General features: G+C 49.3%; 2 protein-coding genes across 5 annotated transcripts in view; one reads left to right on the forward strand and one right to left on the reverse strand.

The window, feature by feature from the left end:
* The window catches only part of micu1 (mitochondrial calcium uptake 1), a 109,749-nt gene extending 94,698 nt beyond the window's left edge, over positions 1–15,051 (reverse strand). For all 3 annotated transcript variants that reach the window (XM_043679125.2, XM_043679122.2, XM_043679123.2), the window contains exon 1: positions 14,971–15,051. The gene's annotated coding sequence lies outside the window, so the exon portion shown is untranslated. The remainder of the gene's footprint in view (positions 1–14,970) is intronic.
* A 2,037-nt stretch (positions 15,052–17,088) lies between these two features.
* The window catches only part of mcu (mitochondrial calcium uniporter), a 159,346-nt gene continuing 152,166 nt past the window's right edge, over positions 17,089–24,268 (forward strand). For both annotated transcript variants that reach the window (XM_043679129.2, XM_043679131.2), the window contains exon 1: positions 17,089–17,247. In XM_043679129.2, the coding sequence (XP_043535064.2) occupies positions 17,128–17,247 (120 nt within the window). In that variant the 5' untranslated portion in view covers positions 17,089–17,127. The remainder of the gene's footprint in view (positions 17,248–24,268) is intronic.

The following is a 24,268-nucleotide window of genomic DNA, read 5'->3' on the forward strand; positions in this document are numbered from 1 at the left end:
CATCTTGGCAAATATAATACTCAAATTTATATTTGCGCTTTCATGCATATTGTTCTATTTCCTCAAATTTAGGAATACCAGGCATTGTCTCCATTTTAAGACATGCAGAGATTTCCTCATCTTCATTCTTAATGGAACTGTGAAATTATACTGCTTTAAAGTGATGTGAAGAGCCCTGTTAAACCGCCAGTGAATTAAAAAAAACCCAGAAAATTTCAAATTAAACAGGAAGTACTGTTTTAGGGAATACATAGCAAATCCACCAGACTTTGAGTAGTTCTCAAACAAACAAAAACTCTAAGTGCCGGACAGTTAACATTCTGAAGAGGAGTCATAGGACTCAAAATGTTAACTCCGATTTCTCTCCACAGATGCTGCCAGATCTGCTGAGTTTCTCCAGCATGTTGTTTTTGTTTGTTTCAGATTTCTAGTATCTGCAGCTCTTTGTTTTATTTCCATGAAGAGTTCTGATAGGATAATGTTTCAGGTGTGAATAATAAATGCGAACCAGTCCTTCTTTTTCATAGGTCCTAGCAGAATTATGACTCCCCCTACCCCAGAATGCTGTTTCAATCCTCTGAACCAGGAGACCTGCAAGAAGACTAGTTCATCAATAAGCCATATCTCTCTCTCACTTTATGGCAACCAAATAAATCATAATTTCACTTCAGATTTTCTTTGGTCTCCAATATCATTTTATTCCCCAAAGTTTTTTTTTATCATTGTAATGGAACTGCTTAACAGCCACACGGGTACTCCTCTCCTTTTAAAACTACAGGATCAGCAGTCATTGATGTGGAAATATGATTGTTTAACTGCAAAAACTCAGTCAACCGGGTAAGACAAAGGGTGGAGGGGTTTGCTTTTTAATCAACAACTTGTGATGCATGGACATTGCAACCCTGGACAGCCATTCCTCCCCAAACCTTGAATTCCTCACCATCAAATGCCATCCCTTCTATCTACAATGGGAATTTACCACTGCTACACTAACTGTTGCATACATACCGCCACAAGCAAAGGTTGAGGAAGTTCTGGATGTGCTGTACTCCACCACTAGCACCCTGGAGACAGGACACCCTGAGGCCCTGTTTATTGTGACAGGCAACTTCAATCAAGCCAATCTGAGGAAGGTGTTGCCCAAGTACCACCAGAACATTACCTGCCCCACTAGTGGCCCAAACATTTTAGACCACTGCTCCAACCCCCACCCTCATTTCAGGAACTCTGACTACAATACTGTGTTTCTTCTCCCTGCTTACAGGCAAAAGCTCAAGCAGGAGACCCTAGTGGATATAGATCCAGTGCTGGTCGGAGGAGGCAGAGGATCAACTCCGGTGCTGTCTGGAATCAGCTGATTGTTTGAACGTGGCCCAGTCAACAGGTACCTTGGACGAGTACGCCACTACTGTCACAGACTTTATCAGCAAGTGTGTAGAGGACTGCATACTGAGGAAGTCAATCCAGGTGTTCCCCAACAAGAAACCCTGGATGAATCAGGACATACAGAACCTGCTAAAAACCAGGTGAGAGGCCTTCAGATCAGGAGACCCACACAAATATAAAGAATCCAAGTATGACCTTCCCAGAGTCATTAAAACAGCCAAGGACCAATACCGATCCAAACTAGAGACCCAGACTGACACCCGGCAATTTTGGCAAGGGCTGAATGACATCATAGGTTCTAAAAATAGACCGTGCAAGATAGCAGACGATGACACATCCCTCCCAGATCATCACCGAGAACAACCTAACTCTCAACACTGTCAAAACCAAGGGACTAGTTATTCACTTTTGGCGAGATGCTACTCATGCCCTCCCCGTGCATTAACAGCACAGAGATGGAACGAGTGGAGAGTGTCAAGCTCCCGGGAGTGGTCATCAACAACAAGCTTTCTAGGAATCTTCATGCAGATGCAGAGGTTACAAAGGCCCAACAACATCCCTTTTTCCTCAGGCAGCTGAGAAGATTTGGCATGATGGCGAATGCCCTTGCCATCGAGAGCATTCTGTCTGGATCTGTCACTACCTGGTACGGCAATTGTACCATTCAAGATTGGAGACAGTTACAGAGAGTGGTGAACTTGGCCCGGACAATCACAAAGACTAACCTCCCATCAAAGAATCCATCTACCAGGCCTGCTGTCAAGGAAAGGCTGCTAACATTCTCAAAGATCCATCCCACCCTGGCAATATTTTTCTACAACCTTTACCATCAGGGAGAAGGTTCAGAAGCCTGAACACACACACCAGCTAGTTTCAAAACAGTTTCGGTCCTATTGTTGTTAGAGCACTGAATGGACTCTCAAACTCTTAGCATTCGCCTGTAACTGTGTTTTTGTTTTACCACTGTTTATTTATATTTACTTACCTATGCTATCGAACTATGTGATCTGCCTGTATGGCTTGCAAGACAAAGGTTTTCACTGTGCCTCTGTACACGTAACAATAAATTCAATTCAATTTATCTCAAGCAGAATTCAACCAAAAATCCCAAGAAATACATCTTGAAATGTCCAGTATTGTCTGGAATACAATGACAAATCCATACAATCTCCTCTTTGTTCTTCTGCAAGTAATTTGATGATTGGCTAGGGTCAACATCATGTTAAAGAAATACTCACAAACATTTCAGATAAATAGCATGACAAACATGAAGCAGCTAGAACTGATCTGAGGAAAAAATGTGATAGATGACAGCATGCAAGTTTAAATTATATTTTATTATAGTATTCCAGTATTGTTTAAAATTGGGTTACAAATCTGCAGTGTTTAAAACTCCCAGAGAGATTGTGAAATCGGGTTGCATGCTTTTGGCTTCCCTCATGTTGCCTCACTAATACTTGAATAAGATACTCAAACATCATAATCAGCTCTTCAATCACTTTCATCTAATAAAATCTGTGTTCTTTGTTTGCTCTTTCATTTGTTTATGTATGACTTAATAAGAAACATGATTTATAGCTTTTAAAATGTGAAACATAACATTTGATCTACCTATTGGGAGTGATTGGGAATTAGTACGTGGTTTTATCAGTAGCATAAGATATTTATTCCTCACCCAAGGCACAATATTTTGAATATTACTTTTTGTCTTTTGTTTCATTGGAACCAAAGGAGCTGTTTATTCTAATATGAGATAGAGTGTACATGGAGAGTGATCAAATCCTATCTAACTGCATTAGTTCATGCCAATTAGAAATGTGGAAAGGGATCTACGGATCACAAATCAATTCAAACAAAACTGATGCAATGCAAGTTTCAGCAGCAACAGTTTAAAAAAACTTTTGTTGTAAAAGTAAATGATGAAATGGAATTGAAAGATTTACTTTTCGCTCAAAACATTTTCCTCTTTGGATGTTCAGTAAAGTGAAAAATGCCCACATCTGTTTCCTGAGTATAAATTAACAACAGTCAACAGATTTGGATACACTTCAACACAAGGTAGATATGGACACGCCCAGATTTTTGATTGTTTGCAGCTAGCAATAGACATCTGAGAAAGCTTATTTTCTGGCCTCGAAAGGCGGCAAACCAGGTGGTAACTTAAAGAGATACACTACTGAAAATACTAATAGGTCCATATTAAGTTCAGGAAATGATTTCACAATTTACATACTCAGCAACCTTACAAGCCCTGCAGTGTTGCCTGGTATTAGTATAGAATTAGTATCACTAGTATATGCCAAACCTCCACTGACCTGGAATTACAGTTTAACAAAACAATTAAGTAGATTAGAAAGTGTAAATCTGAATACCTTGTATATCTGTTACGTTCTGTCTTAAAGTCACTTCCTTGCAAAGGAATAAAGGACCAGTTATATATCTGAGATTCAGCAATCAATCCATCAGATTTCTGTCATCCAATGAGTGAGAGTTAATCAGTGCAAAAACAATTTAGTCAAAACAATTGGGGCGGCATGGTGGCTCAGTGGTTAGCACTGCTGCCTCACAGCGTGAGGGACCTGGGTTCGATTCCTGCCTTGGGCGACTGTGTGGAGTTTGCACATTCTCCCCATGTGACTGAATGGGTTTCCTCCCACAATCCAAAGATGTGCAGGTCAGGTGAATTGGCCATGCTAAATTGCCCATAGTGTTAGGTGCATTAGTTAGGGGTAAATATAGAACAGGGGAATGGGTCTGGGTGTGTTACTCATCGGAGGGTCAGTGTGGACTTGTTGGGCTGAAGGGCCTGTTTCCATACTGTAGGGAATCTAATGTAACCTAACTCTTTCATGTCATAGAGCATGCAATGGCATAAGATGTGGGCCATCTAGTTCCAGTGTGTCAAAATTGCAGGACTCTTTCGTGCTTTGCACAAATTGTCTGACTTTAAAAGCTTTCATCCTTTTTCATTAGTACCTATTAAAACACTAATTATCAAAAACACATCTTTATTAAAAGATGAGACAACACTGAATAAAACTAGATTGAAGTACATAGTGATGACATGCATAATCACTAAGTATTTTCATGATTCATCTTTCATTCGATTATCCAAAGTGATCAGCCGACCAGATAATCCATAGAGTCATAGAAATGTACAGCAAGGAAACAGATCCTTCGGTCCAACCTGTCCATTCCGACTGGATATCCCAACCTAATCTAATCTAGTCCCACTTGCCAGCAACCGGCCCATATCCCTCAAAACCCGACCTATTCATATACCCATCCAAATGCCTCTTAAACGTTACAATTGTACTCGCCACCACTGCTTCCTCTGACAGCTCATTCCATACACGCACCACTCAGTGTGAAAAATTTGCCCCTTAGGTCTCTTGTATATTTTTCCCCTCTCACCCTAAACCTATGCCCTCTAGTTCTGGACTCCCCCACCTCAGGGAAAAAACCCTATCCATGCCCCTCATGATTTTATACACGTCACTAAGGTCACCCCTTAGCCTCTGACAGTCCAGGGAAATCAGCCCTACCCTATTCAGCCTCTCCCTACAGCTCAAATCCTCCAACCCTGACAACTTCCTTGTAAATCTTTTCTGAACCCTTTCACGTTTCACAACATCCTCCCAATATGAAGGAGACTAGAATTGAACGCAATATTCCAAAAGTGGCCTAACCAACGTCCTGTATCCCCAACATGTATCCCCAACTGCTATACTCAATGCTCTGACCAAGAAAGGAAAGCATACCAAATGCCTTTTTCACCATTCTATTTACCTGCAACTCTACTTTCAAAGAGCTATGCACCTGCATTCCAAGGTCTCTCTGTTTAGCAACACTCCCTAGGACCTTACCATTAAGCGTATAAGTCCTGCTAAGATTTGATTTCCCAAAATACAGCACCTCACATTTATCTAAATTAAACTACATCTGCCACTCCTCAGCCTACTGGCCCATCTGATCAAGATTCCATTGTAATCTGAGGTAACCTTCTTCACTGCACACTCCAATTTTGGTGTCATCTGCAAACTTACTAACTACACCTCTTCTGCTCACATCCAAATCATTTATATAAATGACAAAAAGTAGTGTACCCAGCATCAATCCTTGTGGCACTCCACTGGTCACAGGCCTCCAGTCTGAAAAACAACCCTCCACCACCACCCTCGGTCTTCTACCTTTCAGCCAGTTCTGTATCCAAATGGCTCGTTCTCCCGGTATTCTATGAGATCTAACCTTGTTAACCAGCCTCCCATGGGGAACCTTGTCAAACACCTTACTGAAGTCCATGTAGATCACACCTACTGCTCCGCCCTCATCAATCCTCTTTGTTACTTCTCCACAAAACTCAATCAAATTTGTATGATATGATTTCCCACACACAAAGTCATGTTGATTATCCTGAACCAGTCCTTGCCTGTCCAAATACAAGTACGTCTTGTCCCTCCAACAACTTGCCCACCACTGACGTCAGGCTCACTGGTCTATGGTTCCCTGACTTGTCCTTACCATCTTTCTTAAATAGTTGCAACACGTTATCCAACCTTGCACTCTTCTGGCACCTCATCTATGACTATTGATGATACAAACATCTCAGCAAGGAGCCCAGCAATCACTTCCCTAGATTACCAGAGAGTTCTAAGTACATCTGATCATGTCCTGGGGAATTATCCACTTTTATGCATTTTAATACATTCAGCACTTCCTCCTCTATAATATGAACATTTTTCAAGATGTCACCCTACAGTCTATATCTTCCATATCTTTTTCCACAGTAAACACTGATGCAAAATACTCCTTTATTATCTCCTCCATCTCCTGCAACTCCACACAAATGCCACCTTGCTGATCTTTGAGGGACCCTATTCTCTCACTAAGTACCCTTTCGTCTTTAATATATTTGCAAAGACCCTTTGGATTCTCCTTAACCTTATTTGTCCAAGCTATCTCATATCCCTTTTTGCCATCCTGATTTCTCTCTTAAGTATACTCCTACTGCCTTTATTATTCTAAGGATTCACTCGATCTATGCTCTCTACAACTGATATATGCTTCCTTCTTAAACAAACCTTCAATTTCTCTAGTAATCTTGCATTCTCTACACCTACCAGCCTTTCCTTTCACCCGAACAGGAATATACTAGAAACTCAAAATCCATACAAATAAAATGACCGTCCAAAACATACTCCATTTGATACTTATTGCATCCTCAATGTAACTGGAGAGGTTTGCTTGATTTTTGCAGGAAGCAAGATCATGCAAAATTGTTTTCCCTAATTGTCATAAGAAATTATGGCGGCGTTTCATACATCCAATGAGATTCTAACAATGTTCTTGCTTTGGTTCAATTCCCGCCTCAGGCAACTGTCTGCGTGGGTTTCCTCCGGGTGCTCCGGTTTCCCCCCACAGTCCAAAAATTGGCAGGTCAGGTGAATTGGCCATGCTAAATTGCCTGTAGCGTTAGGTGAAGGGATAAATGTAGGGGAATGGGTCTGGGTAGGTTGCTCTTCGGAGGGTTGGTGTGGACTTGTTGGGCCGAAGGGCCTGTTTCCACACACTAAGTAATCTAATCTAGTCATCTAAAATTCTTTCACAGAATTTCTGTTTAACTGATTCCATATCACCTTCCTAAACTGCCTGCCTGGAAATTAATTTTAAATATTGATTACTCTTCTTGTGAAGGACAGGTCCTTCATATCTTTCTTAAAAATTGCCTTCAGTTTGATCTTAGATATACGAGTTTTACTCCCACAGTCCGATTGAAATTAATGGTCTATAAAAACATTTCAACTCCCGTCATCTTGCATACCGCAAATTGATCACCTCCCATGCAGCTCATTCCCTTGCTGAAGAGTTCAGATTTTCCTGGGCACTTCTCATTGATCAAACCCTTGGCAATAGAGATTAGCCTGTGGGTGTTTTGCCCCCCCTCACTTTATTGCCTCAAACATTTCAGTGCCTCTTGTTTCAGAGTGAGCATGTAGAATGGGACATTCATAATGCAATGTTGCTACAAAATGGTAAGATTTGATCTTTACTATTTCTAACTTGAACTTGCGCTCATTTGTAAATATGCTCACCATTCTATGGCTTTGTTTTTTGCTGCCATGCATTGATAGTTGCGGCTGTACAGGACATTGGTTAAGCCACTGTTGGAATATTGCATGCAATTCTGGTCTCCTTCCTATCGGAAAGATGTTGTGAAACTTGAAAGGGTTCAGAAAAGATTTACAAGGATGTTGCCAATGTTGGAGGATTTAAGCTATAGGGAGAGGCTGAACAGGCTGGGGCTCTTCTCCCTGGAGCGTTGGAGGCTGAGGGGGGACCTTATAGAGGTTTACAAAATTATGAGGAGCATGGATAGGATAAATAGACAAAAGTCTTTTCCCTGGGGTTGGGGAGTCCTAGAGGGCATAGGTTTAGAGTGAGAGTGGAAAGATATAAAAGAGACCTAAGGGGCAACTTTTTCACGCAGAGAGTGGAATGTGTATGGAATGAGCTGCCAGAGGATGTGGTGGAGGCTGGTACAATTGCAACATTTAAGAGGCATTTAGAGGAGTACATGAATAGGAAGGGTTTGAAGGATATGGGCCGGGTGCTGGCAGCTGGAACTAGATTGGGTTGGGATATCTGGCCGGCATGGACAGGTTGGACCGAGGGGTCTGTTTCCATGCTGTATATCTCTATGACTATGATAGTTGGACTAAAACTCATGGGTCACTTCTGGCTTCATCCTTGGTTACTTCAATATCACTCCATCAAGCATGAATGTCATCTACTTGCCTTGCCATGTGTAGCATTAAACACTCGTTTGCCAAAAATGTCATCTATCTTTGGTCTGCTATTTACATATCTTTGCCAAATCATCCTGTAGTATGAGCTACCATCTCCAATTGCAATCCCTCTTGTTGTTTGGTTTCATCTGCAAATTCAACCACCTTGTAGTGAGCTTCTAAACCTGTACTGTATTGAGTCCAAAAACATTCCACTCAGTTCCTCACCCCAATCTGACCCAATTCCTGTAAAGCACAATTCCTATTTTCAAATCATTTTCTCAATGAAGATAAAATATTCCCATTTCTTCTCACTGACTAGTTTTCCCAATCATTAAACTTACACAAACAGGAATATTTCCTGGCACTCAACACTCCAATGTTTTACTAATATACAAGGAGATGCCAACCAACATTTAATACATTAAGGTGAGGTTATTCCACTGACTTACAATATCTTAAGCTCCAATCAGTAGATCAAATCATTTTCTGTAAATTATCTTCAACTTATGATTTATAAACACAGACACGTGATCAATAGGCTCTTGTGGCATAATGGATAATGTCCTTGACTCTTAGTCCAGAAGCTCTGGGTTCAAGACAAACTCCAGGACTTGATGGCCAAGGAAGATGCGAAGCTGACTGCTACAAAAGAGCAATAAGAGCTGCTTTAAATATATATGAACAACGAGAGGTCAGAGGACCCCAAGAAAATGAATCTGGGTAGACAGTAATGGGGAACAAGGAAATGGTTGCATGTTAAAAGATATGTTGCATCGATATTTATGGTGGAAGGTACTTTAAACATCCTGTGACTACTAAAGAATATGGGAGGAGGAATTAAGCACCATCATGGTCAATAAAGAAGTGTTAATCAACATTTAAGAGTGCTAAAGGTCGTTAAGTCTCCTGGTCCAGATGGCTTACATCTTAAAATCCTAAAGGAGGTAGTTAAGAGGTATTTTTCCACAATTTATACACAAACAGCTGTCCTCTACAGGCAAAAATAACATGCTATAATCGTATAGCATGGGATGCCCAGTCAATGCGCATTTTTGAACAGAACAAAGGCATGAAGGACAATAGATTCCGAGCCCGCTGCCCCGGACAGACTATGGTCCACTTCCACCATGAAAGACAATGGCCATTCCATGACCACTCTGCCAGAAGCATCTCCTCCTGAATCCATCATATAGTGCCCCTCAAGCTGTCAGAGGGGCCCTCCCCTTCCCCCCCGGCATTCCCCCCCGACACCCCTCACCCTGTCAGTGCCGCTCCCCTCCTGGACACCCCTCCCCTCCCCGTCGCCCCTCACCCTGTCAGTGCCACTCCCCTCCCCGTCGTGCCACTCCCCTCCCGGACATCCTGCCCCTCCCCTCCCCATCAGTCCTCCCCTCCCTGTCGTGCCACTCCCTTCCCGGACACCGCACCCCTCCCCGTCGCCCCTCACCCCGTCAGTGCCTCGCCCCTCCCCGTCGCCTCTGCCCCTGTCAGTGCCCCGCCCCACATCAACCCCCGTCAGCCCGCCCCGTTGCCCCACCCCCTCCCATCACTCCTACCCGTCACCCCAATCCACCCGTCGCCCCCTCCCATCACCTTGCCCCAACCCGTCGCCCCGCGCCCGTCAGTGCCCCATCCCCGTCAGCACCGCTCCCCGTCGCCCCTCCCCCGTCAGCGCCCCTCCCCTGTCAGCACCCCTCCCCCGTCGCCCCTCACCATGTCAGTGCTCTTCGCCCTCCCAGGCATCCCGCGAGGTGCCTCGCGCCCTCCCCGGCGCCCTTCGCCCCCCCCAGTGACCTCCCTGTCGCACCGTCAGTGCCCCCCCCGGTCACCCCTCGCACCGTCGATGCGCCCCCGGTCGCCTCTCGCCCCATCAGTGCCCCCACTGTCGCTCTTTGCCCCGTCAGTGTCCCACCGTCGCCCCTTGCCCCGTCAGTGCCCCGCCCCGTCGCCCCCTCAGTGCCCAACCATCGCCCCGTCAGTGCCCCACCGTCACTCCTCGCCCCGTCAGTGCCCCCCCAGTCACACGTCACCCCGTCAGTGCCCCTCTCCTCCCCGTCGCCCCATCATTGACCCCCGTCGGCCCATCAGTGCCCCCACCGTCGCCCCTCACCCCGTCAGTGCCCCTTCCCGTCACCCCTCGCCCCATCAGTGCACCTCCCCGTCGCCCCGTCAGTGCCCCTTCCCGTCACCCCTCGCCCCATCAGTGCACCTCCCCGTCGCCCCGTCAGCGCCCCTCCCCGTCACCCCTCGACCCGTCAGTGACCCTCCCCTCCCCGTCGCCCCTCACCCCGTCAGTGCCCCTCCCCGTCGCCCCTCACCTCCCTGTCGCCCCGTCAGTGCCCCTCCCCTCCCTGTAGCCCCGTCACCCCTCGCCCCGTCAGTGCCCCTCCCCGTCGCTCCGTGCCCCGTCAGTGCCCCTCCCCGTCACCCCTTGCCCCGTCAGTGCCCCTCCCCGTCACCCATCGCCCCGTCAGTGCCCCTCCCCTTTCCATCGCCCCGTCAGTGCCCCTCCCCTCCCCCCTCAGTGCCCCACCCTGTCGCTCCGTCAGTGCCCCGCCCCGTCGCAGCTCGCCCATGCCCCTCCCCTCCCCGTCACCCCTCGCCCGTGCTCCTCTCCTCCCCGTTGCCCCTCGTCCTTTGGTGCCCCTCCGTGGCCCCTCCACTCCCCATCACCCGACACCCGGTCAGTGCCCCTCCCCGTTGCCCCTGCCCTCCCCGTCACCCCGTCGGTGCCCCTGCCCTCCCAGTCATCCCTCGCCCCGTCAGTGCCCCTCACCCTGTCAGTCGCCCCTCACCCTGTCAGTGCCCAGTTGTTCCTCACCCTCCCAGTCACCCCTAACCATGTCAGTGTCCAGTCACCCCTCACCCTGTCAGGCGCCCTTCACTCTCCCAGGTGCCCCTCACCCTGTCAGTCGCCCCTCACGCACCCAGTCACCGTCAGTGCCCCTCACGCCCCCAGTCGTCCCTCACCCTGTCAGTGCCCCTCACGCTCCCAGTCGCCCTCGCCCTGTCAGTGCCCCTCATGCTCCCAGTCGCCTCTTGACCTGTCAGTGCCCCTCACGCTCCCTGCCCCCCTCGCCCGGTCAGTGCCCCTCACGCTCCCAGTCGCCCCTCACCCTGTCAATACCCAATCGCCCCTCACCCTCCCAGTCACCCCTCACCCTGTCATTACCCCTCACCCTCCCAGTCACCCTTCGCCCTGTCATTGCCCCTCACCCTCCCAGTCACCCTTCGCCCTGTCAGTGCCCCTCACCCTCCCAGTTGCCCCCTCGCCCTGTCAGTGCCCCTCACCCTCCCAGTTGCCCCCTCGCCCTGTCAGTGCCCCTCACCCTGTCAGTGCCCCTCACGGTCCCAGTCGCCCCTCGCCCTGTCAGTGCCCCTCACGGTCCCAGTCGCCCCTCGCCATCAGTGCCCCTCACGCTCCCAGTCGCCCCTTGCCCTATCAGTGCCCCTCACACTCCCCGTCACCCCTCACCCTCCCACGTGCCCCTCACCCGCCCCGTCGCCCCTCACCCTCCCCTTCGCCCCTCACCCTGTTGGTGCCCCTCACCCTCCCCGTCGCCCCTCACCCTCCCCATTGCCCCTCACCCTGTCGGTGCCCCTCACCCTCCCCGTCACCCCTCACCCTGTCGGTGCCCCTCACCCTCCCCGTCACCCCTCACCCTGTCGGTGCCCCTCACCCTCCCCGTCGCCCCTCACCCTCCCCGTCGGTGCCCCTCACCCTCCCCGTCGGTGCCCCTCACCCTCCCCGTCGCCCCTCACCCTCCCCGTCGCCCCTCACCCTCCCCGTCGCCCCTCACCCTCCCCGTCGCCCCTCACCCTGTCAGTGCCCCTCACACTCCCCGTCACCCCTCACCCTCCCCGTCGCCCCTCACCCTGTCGGTGCCCCTCACCCTCCCCGTCGCCCCTCACCCTGTCGGTGCCCCTCACCCTCCCCGTCGCCCCTCACCCTGTCGGTGCCCCTCACCCTCCCCGTCGCCCCTCACCCTGTCGGTGCCCCTCACCCTCCCCGTCGCCCCTCACCCTGTCGGTGCCCCTCACCCTCCCCGTCGCCACTCACCCTGTCGGTGCCCCTCACCCTCCCCGTCGCCCCTCACCCTGTCGGTGCCCCTCACCCTCCCCGTCGCCCCTCACCCTGTCGGTGCCCCTCACCCTCCCCGTTGCCCCTCACCCTCCCCGTTGCCCCTCACCCTCCCCGTCGCCCCTCACCCTCCCCGTCACCCCTCACCCTGTCAGTGCCCTTCACCCTCTCCATCACCCCTCACCCTGTCGTCGCCCCTCACCCTCCCCATCGCCCCTCACCCTGTCGGTGGCCCTCCCCTCACCCTCCCCGTCGCCCCGCCCCTCACCCTCCCCGTCGCCCCGCCCCTCACCCTCCCATCGGTGCCCCTCATCCTGTCAGTGCCCCTCACCCTCCCCATCACCCCTCACCCTGTCGGTGCCCCTCACCCTCCCCGTCACCCCTCACCCTCCCCGTCACCCCTCACCCTCCCCGTCACCCCTCACCCTGTCGGTGCTCCTCACCCTCCCCATCACCCCTCACCCTGTCAGTGCCCCTCACCCTCCCCGTCACCCCTCACCCTCCCCGTCGCCCCTCACCCTGTCGGTGGCCCTCCCCTCACCCTCCCCGTCGCCCTTCACCCTGTCGGTGCCCTTCACCCTCCCCGTCACCCCTCACCCTCCCCGTCACCCCTCACCCTGTCAGTGCCCCTCACCCTCCCCGTCGCCCCTCACCCTCCCCGTCACCCCTCACCCCTGTCATTGCCCCTCACCCTGTCGGTGCCCCTCACCCTCCCCGTCGCCCCTCACCCTGTCGGTGCCCCTCACCCTCCCCGTCGCCCCTCACCCTGTCGGTGCCCCTCACCCTGTCGGTGCCCCTCACCCTCCCCGTCACCCCTCACCCTGTCAGTGCCCCTCACCCTCCCCATCACCCCTCACCCTGTCATTGCCCCTCACCCTGTCGGTGCCCCTCACCCTCCCCGTCACCCCTCACCCTGTCGGTGCCCCTCACCCTGTCGGTGCCCCTCACCCTCCCCATCACCCCTCACCCTGTCAGTGCCCCTCACCCTGTCAGTGCCCCTCCCCCTCCCCGTCACCCCTCACCCTGTCAGTGCCCCTCACCCACCCCATCGCCCCTCACCCTGTCGGTGGCCCTCCCCTCACCCTCCCCGTCGCCCCGCCCCTCACCCTCCCATCGGTGCCCCTCACCCTCCCCATCACCCCTCACCCTGTCGGTGCCCCTCACCCTCCCCGTCACCCCTCACCCTCCCCGTCACCCCTCACCCTGTCGGTGCTCCTCACCCTCCCCATCACCCCGTCAGTGCCCCTCACCCTCCCCGTCACCCCTCACCCTCCCCGTCGCCCCTCACCCTGTTGGTGCCCCTCACCCTCCCCGTCACCCCTCACCCGTCGGTGCCCCTCACCCTGTCGGTGGCCCTCCCCTCACCCTCCCCGTCGCCCTTCACCCTGTCGGTGCCCTTCACCCTCCCCGTAACCCTCACCCTCCCCGTCACCCCTCACCCTGTCGGTGCCCCTCACCCTCCCCGTCGCCCCTCACCCTCCCCGTCACCCCCACCCTGTCATTGCCCCTCACCCTGTCGGTGCCCCTCACCCTCCCCGTCACCCCTCACCCTGTCATTGCCCCTCACCCTGTCGGTGCCCCTCTCCCTCCCCGTCACCCCTCACCCTGTCATTGCCCCTCACCCTGTCGGTGCCCCTCACCCTCCTCGTCACCCCTCACCCTGTCAGTGCCCCTCACCCTCCCCATCACCCCTCACCCTGTCATTGCCCCTCACCCTGTCAGTGCCCCTCACCCTCCCCATCACCCCTCACCCTGTCAGTGCCCCTCACCCTGTCAGTGCCCCTCACCCTCCCCGTCACCCCTCACCCTGTCAGTGCCCCTCACCCTCCCCATCACCCCTCACCCTGTAGGTGCCCCTCACCCTGTAGGTGCCCCTCACCCTCCCCGTCACCCCTCACCCTCCCCGTCGCCTCTCACCCTGTTGGTGCCCCTCACCCTCCCCGTCACCCGTCGGTGCCCCTCACCCTGTCGGTGGCCCTCCCCTCACCCTCCCCATCGCCCTTCACCCAGTCGGTGCCCTTCACCCTCCCCGTCACCCTCACCCTCCCCATCACCCCTCACCCTGTCGGTGCCCCTCACCCTCCCCATCGCCCCTCACCCTGTCATTGCCCCTCACCCTGTCGGTGCCCCTCACCCTCCCCATCACCCCTCACCCTGTCAGTGCCCCTCACCCTCCCAGTCACCCCTCACCCTGTCATTGCCCCTCACCCTGTCGGTGCCCCTCACCCTCCCCGTCACCCCTCACCCTGTCATTGCCCCTCCCCATCACCCCTCACCCTGTCAGTGCCCCTCACCCTGTCAGTGCCCCTCACCCTCCCCGTCACCCCTCACCCTGTCATTGCCCCTCACCCTGTCGGTGCCCCTCACCCTCCTCGTCACCCCTCACCCTGTCAGTGCCCCTCACCCTCCCCGTCGCCCCTCACCCTCCCCGTCGCCCCTCACCCTCCCCGTCGCCCCTCACCCTGTCAGTGCCCCTCACCCTCCCAGACTGCGCCCGCACATCTGACTCCTCCCCTCTACCCCAACTCCCCCATTGCCCTGACGACCGGCCCCGCCCATCAATGGCCCCCGCCCTCCTCCTCCTCACACCCCCGTTCCCTCCGGGAGTTGAGTCGTACGGACTCCGTCCACAACCGACTGGCGGATCGGGACGGAGAGAGCAGCCCAACAACAGGTGACATATAGCAGGCGGGCGGCCGCCCGGCCCTACCTTACCTCTCCTCTCCCACAGTTTCCGTGATGTGGAGAGGGCGGGCGGACGGCCTGCCTCCCTCTCTGCTTTCCCCCCCTCCAACCGTCACCGCGTCGGCCACGCCCTCCCGCGTCATTACGTAAGGGCGTACGCAGACCCCGCCCACTGATACAAGGAAGCCAAAGTTGAATTGGATTGCTCCAGGGCTCCCTGCGAGCCTGAGTGCAAGGTCATGGGCAGACCAGCAACAGATGTGATCTCCCTCACTTTTATTATGCTAATGAAAGATCAAAGGTCTGAAAGCTTAATTCTGTTTCTCTTTCCGAAGATTGTTTAAAAACATACTGACTCTCTTCAGCATTTTCTGTTTTTATTTCAAATTTCTAGCACCCGTAGATTCCTGCTTTACAAAAACCTTAATTCTGTCCCTGTTCCCCCAGATGCTGTCCGACCTGCCAAGTACTTCAGACATTTGATTTCAGCATCTGCTTTATTTCAGCTGTGGGTTAAAATGCATTCAAATATTCAGTTTCTAAATGATTCAAGTGTTATAAAATATAGAATTGTTGTTGATTATTATTCCTGGTTTCAATGAGACTGAGAAACAAACGTAACTTTAGGGCAAAATACTGCAATGCAAGAAAATCACAAAATGTTAGTTAATCTTTGAAAGTTAGCTATTGTTTCTGGCGTAGACCCTTAACATTTTCTCTCTTCGTAAATATCTTGTCTAAAGTCCTTCATAGACAATAATTTATGAGGTGCAGTCACAATTATTCCTTGCCACCTTGCTACAAACATTAAATCAAGATCACGTTGTGTTTCGGGCTCGGATGGTTTTAAAGGAGCGCCGCCAATATTTACGAATGTGGCGAACAAGGTGATAATGACCAATCTATTTCCGTGATGTTGACTGAATAAGAGACATCTTCAAAACAAACAAGAAGGGTCTGACAATTAGAGGAAGTTAAAAATTACACAACACCAAGTTATAGTCCATCAGGTTTATTTGGAAGTACAAGCTTTCGGAGCGCTGCTCCCTCGTCAGGTACTTTATTTGAGGAAGAACCACCTCCAAAAAGGAATTGGGTGAATTTGTAAAAACTCATTAAAATTAGAAGAAAAAAGTAAGATTTAACACTAATAGAAGGATACTGAAAATTTTGAATAATAGGAAATGTATATAATATTGAAATAAATGGGCCGATTTCCAACACAGCTGTCCCTGCCATGCCCGACGACATATACAAGCAGATGTGGTAAGAGAAAATGTTGGCAAACTCAGCAGATCTGATAACCTCCGCAGAGGAACAGATCGGATATTATTTGCTATTTCGCCACCATTCGTTCGAACTTATCGTACGGGTGAACGGTCTGAAAGATGAAACACCCATGACCCTATCGCTAAAAAAAAGTTCCTCACTGGAGAAACTCTGCAGGTCTTACAGCATCTGTAGAGAGAAAGCAGAGCTAATGTTTCAATTCTAGTGATCCTTGTGCTTTCAAACTACAGATACTGCCGGATCTGCTGAGTTTCTCCAGCAATTTTCATTTCAGATCTTCAGCGTCCACAGTTTGTTTTATTTCACTGACATTTGTTGTTGGTTACCAAGGTTTGCAAACGCTCGGCGTTTCTCTGCACATGGGAAGCAGTTTGTCTACTTGTAATTGGAGAGGTGGTTGACGGAGTTAAATAGTTCGTATGGGAAGTAGACTATATGATTTTTGTTGTGCTTTTGAATTTTACAAAAGGAACAAACTCATTAAACACAGTAACAGAACGGAGAGATGGGGGAAAAGTGAATCAACCTTCAGCAGTTCCAGGCTGTCGCCACCTGGGGCTGGATCTGATTGGCGAATGGCTGGATACATTGAGCCAATCGGCTCTGGCCGCTAGATGATTGGCGGTAGCCCCTGGCACCTTATCCCGCCCCTGATTGGTGGGTTCGACTGAGTGACAGCTGGAATGCTCGCCCCCGCACTCTGATTGGCCGTTGCGCCCTGGTTCCCGCCCTCCAGGTCCTTCCACAGCCGCGTCCGTCGCTGCGGAACGAGAGGGGACACGGAGTAATCCCCCACCTCCTGCCACCCCTTTCCCCCTTTCAGTGCCCCCCCCCCCTCCCCTCCCCTCCATTCTTTTCCCCTCCCCGGGCGCTGGTCACGGCTCCACATTGTCGGCGATGGCGACTGCGGCAAGGACGCTGCTCTCCGCCGCCCTGGGCAGCACCCGGACGGCGGCGGCGGCCGCTAGCAGCTTCAGCGGGCTGGGCGTCAGCAGGCAGCAGCAGCAGCAGCGGACGGTGAGTGAGCTTCCTGGAGTGGGGTCTGTCTCCCACCCACCGAGCATTCCGGGTCTCCCCGCCCACCTTGGCTGAGGTGGAAGAGTACTCTCTTTACCCACTTTGGGAGGGTGGGTGGGGTGGTGTGATCCTCCTTCCAAGATGTCCCAGCACCTCTTGAAGGATTTCCCATCCTGTGCCCACCCCAAACTTCGGGGGGGCTTGGTGTTCGTTTTCCTCCTCCACTACTGTTGGGGGCGGGGTTAGTTTTCCACCTGGAGCATTGCAGCATCTTTAGAGAGATTTCCTATTCCCTCCCTCGTCTTTCGGGTATCCCCCCACTTTGTGTCCTATTTCTCTTTCTCTCCCTGCCCCCTCCCACAATGCACCCTAAAGAGTGTTCCTATCTTTCCCCTTCCACTCTTGGGCTTCCCTTCTCCCGCCCTGGGGCTACCTGCTGACAGACAAGCTGCTGCAGTCATCCCTTGGGTCAGGAGTGGATGGAACTGCACTGGGACTTGTACTCTTCAAGAATACGATGAGTACGATGAGTAAGGTGACTGTCTGTCAGTTTACACCCCTTCCCCCAAGGAGGCAGCTCCTCCCTGCGGCTCACTCTGGATGGAAACTCTCCAGAAAGCACCTGGTCTTTGCTACAGTGCCCCAGGATGTGGCAGATCCTGGGTGAATGGTGATGAAAAGTTTTGATGCTTTTTTTTTAAGAGCAATAAGGAACCTTTGACTAAAGAGAGGGAGGAAGGAAGTGATTTCACTTTATTGGGCTGGGAGCTGGAGAGGGTGAAGCATGCGATAAGCAGGAAGGAGACAGGAGAACTGCTGCAGGGCTGTCTAACATTTCACTTGAAAGATGCACGGTTGTTATGCTGCAAGAAATATCAAAGGGAATAGCACTGAAATTACTTGACATCAGAGTTTGCTTGCTGAAATTCCTTGGTTCCCTCTTGCTAATGATGTGCATTGCAAATACCTGCTGCACTGTCCAGATGATTCAAGGTGTCTCTGCTTGTGAAACTATACCCTTAAACAAAAGCAACACCTTGGGAGAAGGGAGAGCAATTTGTGTTTTTTTTTCTCATGTAGGTAGTATCAAAATGTTGGATGCTGTTGCTGCAACTGGAACAGTTGGGAGTGTCTTTATGATTGGCAGATTTTTTTGCCCAGTCCAAGGATTCCTGAACAAAGTTGTGAATGAGTTATACTTGGTCGCCTGTCGTTGCTGCTCAGCCTGCATCTGTTCGTGTCACATGTTGGGATGATTAATTTAGACATTGCATGTGTTTAGATGTTAATTAAAAACTGACTGCTCCAATCATTCCCACTGTTCTCCAAACTGAGATTCCCATGAAATCCCTTGTTCCAATTACCTCATGGCAAAAGAGTTGTAAATACCATCCTTGGAGTCTTGTTTCCAGTATGGCTATTCCCAGAGCATGGAAACTGTATTACCACAGCGTTTAACAATTTGTACGTGTTTTCTGCTGCCTCTACTAAACATCTCAAGAGGCAACGCAGGGCTGTTTGGAGGCTGCTTTGCTTTTGGTTGAAATAAACATTGTGAGCATGTGAAAATAATGGTAGTATATTTGATCTTGGAAATTTGGTGAAGTAATAAGACCATTATGTTTATATTTGAGGGAGGCAGTGGCATAGTGGTATTATCATTGGATGAGTAATGTTTACACGAATGGTCCCAGGGATGAGAAACTTCACTCATGATGATTGCTGGTGAGGTTGGGACTCTTTCTCTTGGAGAGAAGACTGCAGAGAGGAGGTCTGTTGGAAGGTTTTCAAAATCATGGGGGAGCTAGGTAGAGTAGATAGGGAGAAGCTGTTCCCGCTTGTAAAAGGATCAAGAACCAGTGGGCAGAGATGGAAAGTAATTTGCAGAAGAAGCAAACGTGAGGTCTGACAAAAAGCTTTTCACACACAAGGTGGTTCGGGCTTGGCCAGTCACTACCTGGGAGTGCTTTGGAGACAGGTTCAATTGAGGACATTGTGTAATGACTTCTAAATTGCTTCAGTAGAAACAGAGTTTAGGGGTGCAAGGGAAAAAAGGCAGGAGAATATTGGCGCTGGTTTCTAATGCTCATTTGGGCATCTTTCTGCATTGTAACAAGTCTATGATTTACTCCTATTCAGTTGCAGCACCTACCATGCTTTAGGAATCATTCTAAATCAGGAAAATAGATAAGGTAGTTGTCATTTTGTAGTTTTCTTTTAAGACAACTTGGGTGTACTCCATGTTCTCATTGCCTTCCAGCAGGGCATCTTTCAAGCTATTTCTGTTATGTAGTGGAAAATAAGACAGTAACTGACAGCTTCAACTAATGCACATTCACTTAAATATTAATAAAGCATTGTAAAATGAATGTGTAGGACAGGAAAACTGTCACGAGGCAACATTACAAACATGTAATGATATTGCTTAAAATATTTATAAGGATAATGAGCAAGATTTCATGTCCTGAGAGAAGATGGAGAGAGCAGCTGTTTAAGACACTTCAGAAATTGTGCAAATTGGGAGCAGGAATAGTTCATTTGGCTTCTTGAGTCAGCTGTGCCATTCACTGAGAGCCTGACTCCATATTCCTGTAGATTCCTGATGTATAGTTGACGATAAATAATCCATTTACTGATTTTGGAAATGTCTCCTGCCTCTGATGGAATGCAAAGTTGAGTTCTACTAACTTGTATTAAAAAGTATGGTCCATTGTGACTTATAGAAGGTCCCATTTACATGCCACTTATTGTCCAGTGGATGTTGATTTACATAGGATATCTTGTACTGTGAAGGAACATGTCCTGCTTGTTAATATTGGGGAAATAGTTAATAACTTATGAAAATAATAGAATGCCAACCCTCCATCTCATTTTATCTTCCTTGGCTCCTGTTTGAGGATTTGTTTTGAAGAGGATTTGTTTTGAATAAAATTTCTAGAAAGTACTGAGCAAGTGGTTTATGTGGACAGAAAAACAAGAGTTAATGTTTCAGCTTGATATTTTGATGGGAGCTTATTGTCTCTTAATTTCTTTTAAGATTGTAGTCCAATACTGTTTGCTTTCTAACTTGACCCTGATTGCTTCACCACTTGCCAATGACTGAGGGCATTGAGTGATTACAGTATTTAGATAGGAATGGTGTGTCGGGATATGGGGAAAAGGCATGAGGTTGACTTTAGATAAGAGTATTGAGTATAAGAGAACTCAGACTTCTCCAGTTTCCTCATTTCCCCTCCCCCCACCTTGTCTCAGTCAAATCCCTCGAACTCAGCACCGCCTTCCTAACCTGCAATCATCTTCCTGACCTCTCTGTCCCCACCCCACTCCGGCCTATCACCCTCACCTTGACCTCCCTCCACCTATCGCATTTCCAAAGCCCCTCCCCCAAGTCCCTCCTCCCTACCTTTTATCTTAGCCTGCTGGACACACTTTCCTCATTCCTGAAGAAGGGCTTATGCCCAAAAAGTCGATTCTCCTGTTCCTTGGATGCTGCCTGACCTGCTGCGCTTTTCCAGCAACACATTTTCAGTTTAGATAAGAGTAAGGAACAATAGGCCGAATGGCCTCAATGTGCATTGAGACAATGCTGCTTAGATTGCAGCTTCCTTGAAGGATAGGAGGATCCAAGAGCAAAGCAGGTTGTGTGCTGACTCCGACAAGCTTCTGCATTGAATGAGCTGTTAACTGAGGCCACCCCTAATGTTTGTCTGAATCAGGGCCACATCTTTCCAAACGTATCTGCACTTGAATATATTCCAAATGCTGATGTGACCATCAGGGCTTTTCAAACCCATCAGTGTAACCAATCTCACGCAGATATTCATAGGTTCCTGGCAGGACCCTATTCCCCCAGGTCCTAAACCCCTCCTGAAGACTGACAGTCTAGTCATTAAAGAAGATATTTTTACATTTGCTGCCAAAGGACATAGAATCACTGGAGAAGATACAATAGGATAATTATACAGGACAGAACTGAGAGGTGATATACCTGTCCAAACAGATTGAACAGTCTAGGCTCTTTTCTCAATGTATCAGAGGTTTTGAAAATGCTTAGTAAGATTAATGTAGAGGAGATGTGAGAAATATTAGGATTTTTAGGTTAGTTCATGGAAGGTGGGCATCACTGGCTAGGCCAGCATTTATTGCCTATTTCAAGAGTCAACCACATTGACCAAGTCAGGATAGCAGGTGTCCTTGCAAAATACTAATGATCCAAATGTCTGTATAACAATTGATGGTGTGTACAGGGTCACCATTAGACTATTTTTTTCTATTTCAGAATTTTACTGTAAAAATGTTACATTTCATTTGCCTATAAGTTTGACACCACTGTATTCTCACACAAACATCTCTGTCTCAGGCCTGCTGCAGTGCTCCAGTGAGGCTCAGTGAAACTTGATCAACAGCATCTAACTTTCTGCTTGGGATCCCCGCAGCCTAGGACTCCGCAGAGAGTTCAATAATGCAAGAATCTGATTATATCCTTCCATAGTTTTTTTTACCCATACCCTGGTCATGTCATTGACGTGGGTTGCTTTCAGCACAGACTATCCATTCTCTCCTGTTGTCATTATCACTTATTCATCTGTCTCTCACACTCTGTCGTCTCTTCTCCTAACCACTGACTTTAGCATCAATACCACTTTTTCTTACCTGCTATCAGCTCTGATGAAGTCACCAGACTCAAACCATTAACTCTGTTTTACTCTACACAGATGCTGCTAGACCTGCTGAGCAATTTGTGTTTTTGTTTAACATTTCACTGCACTTTCTGGGTGAGATTTGAACCCATATCCCCACAACCTTAGCCTGGGTCCTTAGATTTGAATTCAATAAAAAATCTGGAATTAAAAGCCATTCTGACGGTGACCATGAAAGCAGCACGGTGGCACAGTGGTTAGCACTGCTGCCTCACAGCGCCAGAGACCTGGGTTCAATTCCCGCCTCAGGCGACTGACTGTGTGGAGTTTGCACATTCTCCCTGTGTCTGCGTGGGTTTCCTCCAGGTGCTCTGGTTTCCTCCCACAGTCCAAAGATGTGCAGGTTAGGTGAATTGGCCATGCTAAATTGCCCGTAGTGTTAGGTGCAGGGGTATATGTAGGGGAATGGGTCTGGGTGGGTGCGCTTCGGCGGGTTGGTGTGGACTTGTTGGGCCGAAGGGCCTGTTTCCATACTGTAAGTAATCTAATCTAATCTAATTCACTATTGAATGTTGTAAAAACATCTGGTTCATTAATGTCCTTTATGGAAGAAAATTGGCTATGCTTACCTGGTCTGGCCTACACGTGACTCCAGAGCTGCTGTGATGTTACTCAGGAAACAGCAAGATATGTCGGTCGAGCCATCAATGTGACATCCCCATAAGCTAAGTAGAAAAATAGGTATTCAGCAGGTGGTTGGAGAAATAAAAAGATGCCAGGAGTTCACTGAGCCGAGAACAGGAGGAGACACTCAAACTGCATATTCCAGGCGCTATGCTGAATCTACTTGGAGCAATGTGAGAATGGAATATAGACAAGATTATTAAAAATGGAACTTTGCACTGACAATGATCGTTACCATTACTAAGAAAGTACAACAGAGGAACAGGCTGTTCAGTTTGCAAGTTTGTTGCCCATCCTACTTATTCAAACCCCATTAACAGATCCTTCCGTGTTCTTCTGTTCTATAAAACACTGTCCATCAGGCAGCTGAAAGAAAGCTTCTGGCCTGAAAGAAGATTCGCGAATTGTTGTGTTGGGGAATTCTTTGCAGACAATACACATCATGCGCATTAATAATCTCCTTCCTATGAAATTGAGATCCCCCTTCAAGGTGAGTGGAATATACTTGGGGCATCAAATGTGCCACTGATTTGACGGAGTCTGTTAGTTTGTTTCTCAAATACTGCAGCTCAAGTTAAACACAATATGTTGAAGGATCTGAAGGGCCATTCTTGTGCTCTTTCTTAAGTAGGAGGTTGGGAGAATAACTGGTTTAAAGAAACAAATTGGCTGGAGAAAGTTGCAGAGATGAGTAATGAGCACTAACAACATGGGGTAATGATCCTAATAGCACATCCATCATAATATAGCCATACCGTGCTTGGCTGATCTTTAACTGTTAACGTTTCTCTCAAATGTTTCATATCCAATAGTTTTGTGCCGCAATTGCTGTTTGTGTATATATTTCTGAAGAGTTGTACTTGAACTTTGAACATGTATAATTGTTTTAGGAGAATAGGAAGAGAAGTAGGCTGTTCAGCCCTTCGATACTGACCTGCTGTTCAAGACCAGGTTGGTAGTCTCCTCAAAACATCTTACCATGCTATCCCAGGTATTAGCCATTAGTCTGCAGAAATCTATTAATCTCTGTATTGCACCTATTCGATGACTGAGTTTCTGCAATCCTTTGAGATAGATAGAGAATTCCAAAGATTTGGAGGGACATAATTAAGCTAAAAGGCAGTTTTGTTGTTTGAATCTTTCAAAAGGAAAGACTGCTGCATGCAGTAGGTGGAATGCAAACTGATCATGAATTCCATGGGAGGTCATTCAGTCCCCTGAACCTGTCCCGTGATTCAATAAGATCAAGGTTGAACCGCGTGTGACCTTAACATCCCTTTCATCCCTGCATTCAGCCTCCCACCACCATTTCTCTCCCCCCTGCAAAAAACAAATCTTTGACTGTCTTGCTGATCAAAACTCAGCCTTGAACATATTCACTAACTTGCCTCCGCTGCCTTTTGGGGAAGAGAATTCCAAAGTCTGTTGACTCTCAGAGAGGAAAAGAATACGCCTTTATTTCCTTCACCTTAATAGAAGACTCTTTTTAGTTTAATAAAGCGGCACAGTGGCTCAGTGATTAGCATTGCAGCCTCACAGCACCAGGAACCCGGGTTTGATTCCAGCCTCGGGCGACTGTGCAACCTCCACACAAACATTCTCCCCATGTCTGCGTGGGTTTGCTCCGGATGCTCCAGTTTCCTCCCACAATCCAAAGATGTGCAGGTTAGATGGATTGGCCATGCTAAATTGACCAT

The sequence above is a fragment of the Chiloscyllium plagiosum genome, unplaced genomic scaffold (assembly GCF_037043375.1).
Source record: "Chiloscyllium plagiosum isolate Xiang-an unplaced genomic scaffold, Cpla_swu_hap1 HiC_scaffold_43, whole genome shotgun sequence".
Lineage (NCBI taxonomy): Eukaryota > Metazoa > Chordata > Chondrichthyes > Orectolobiformes > Hemiscylliidae > Chiloscyllium > Chiloscyllium plagiosum.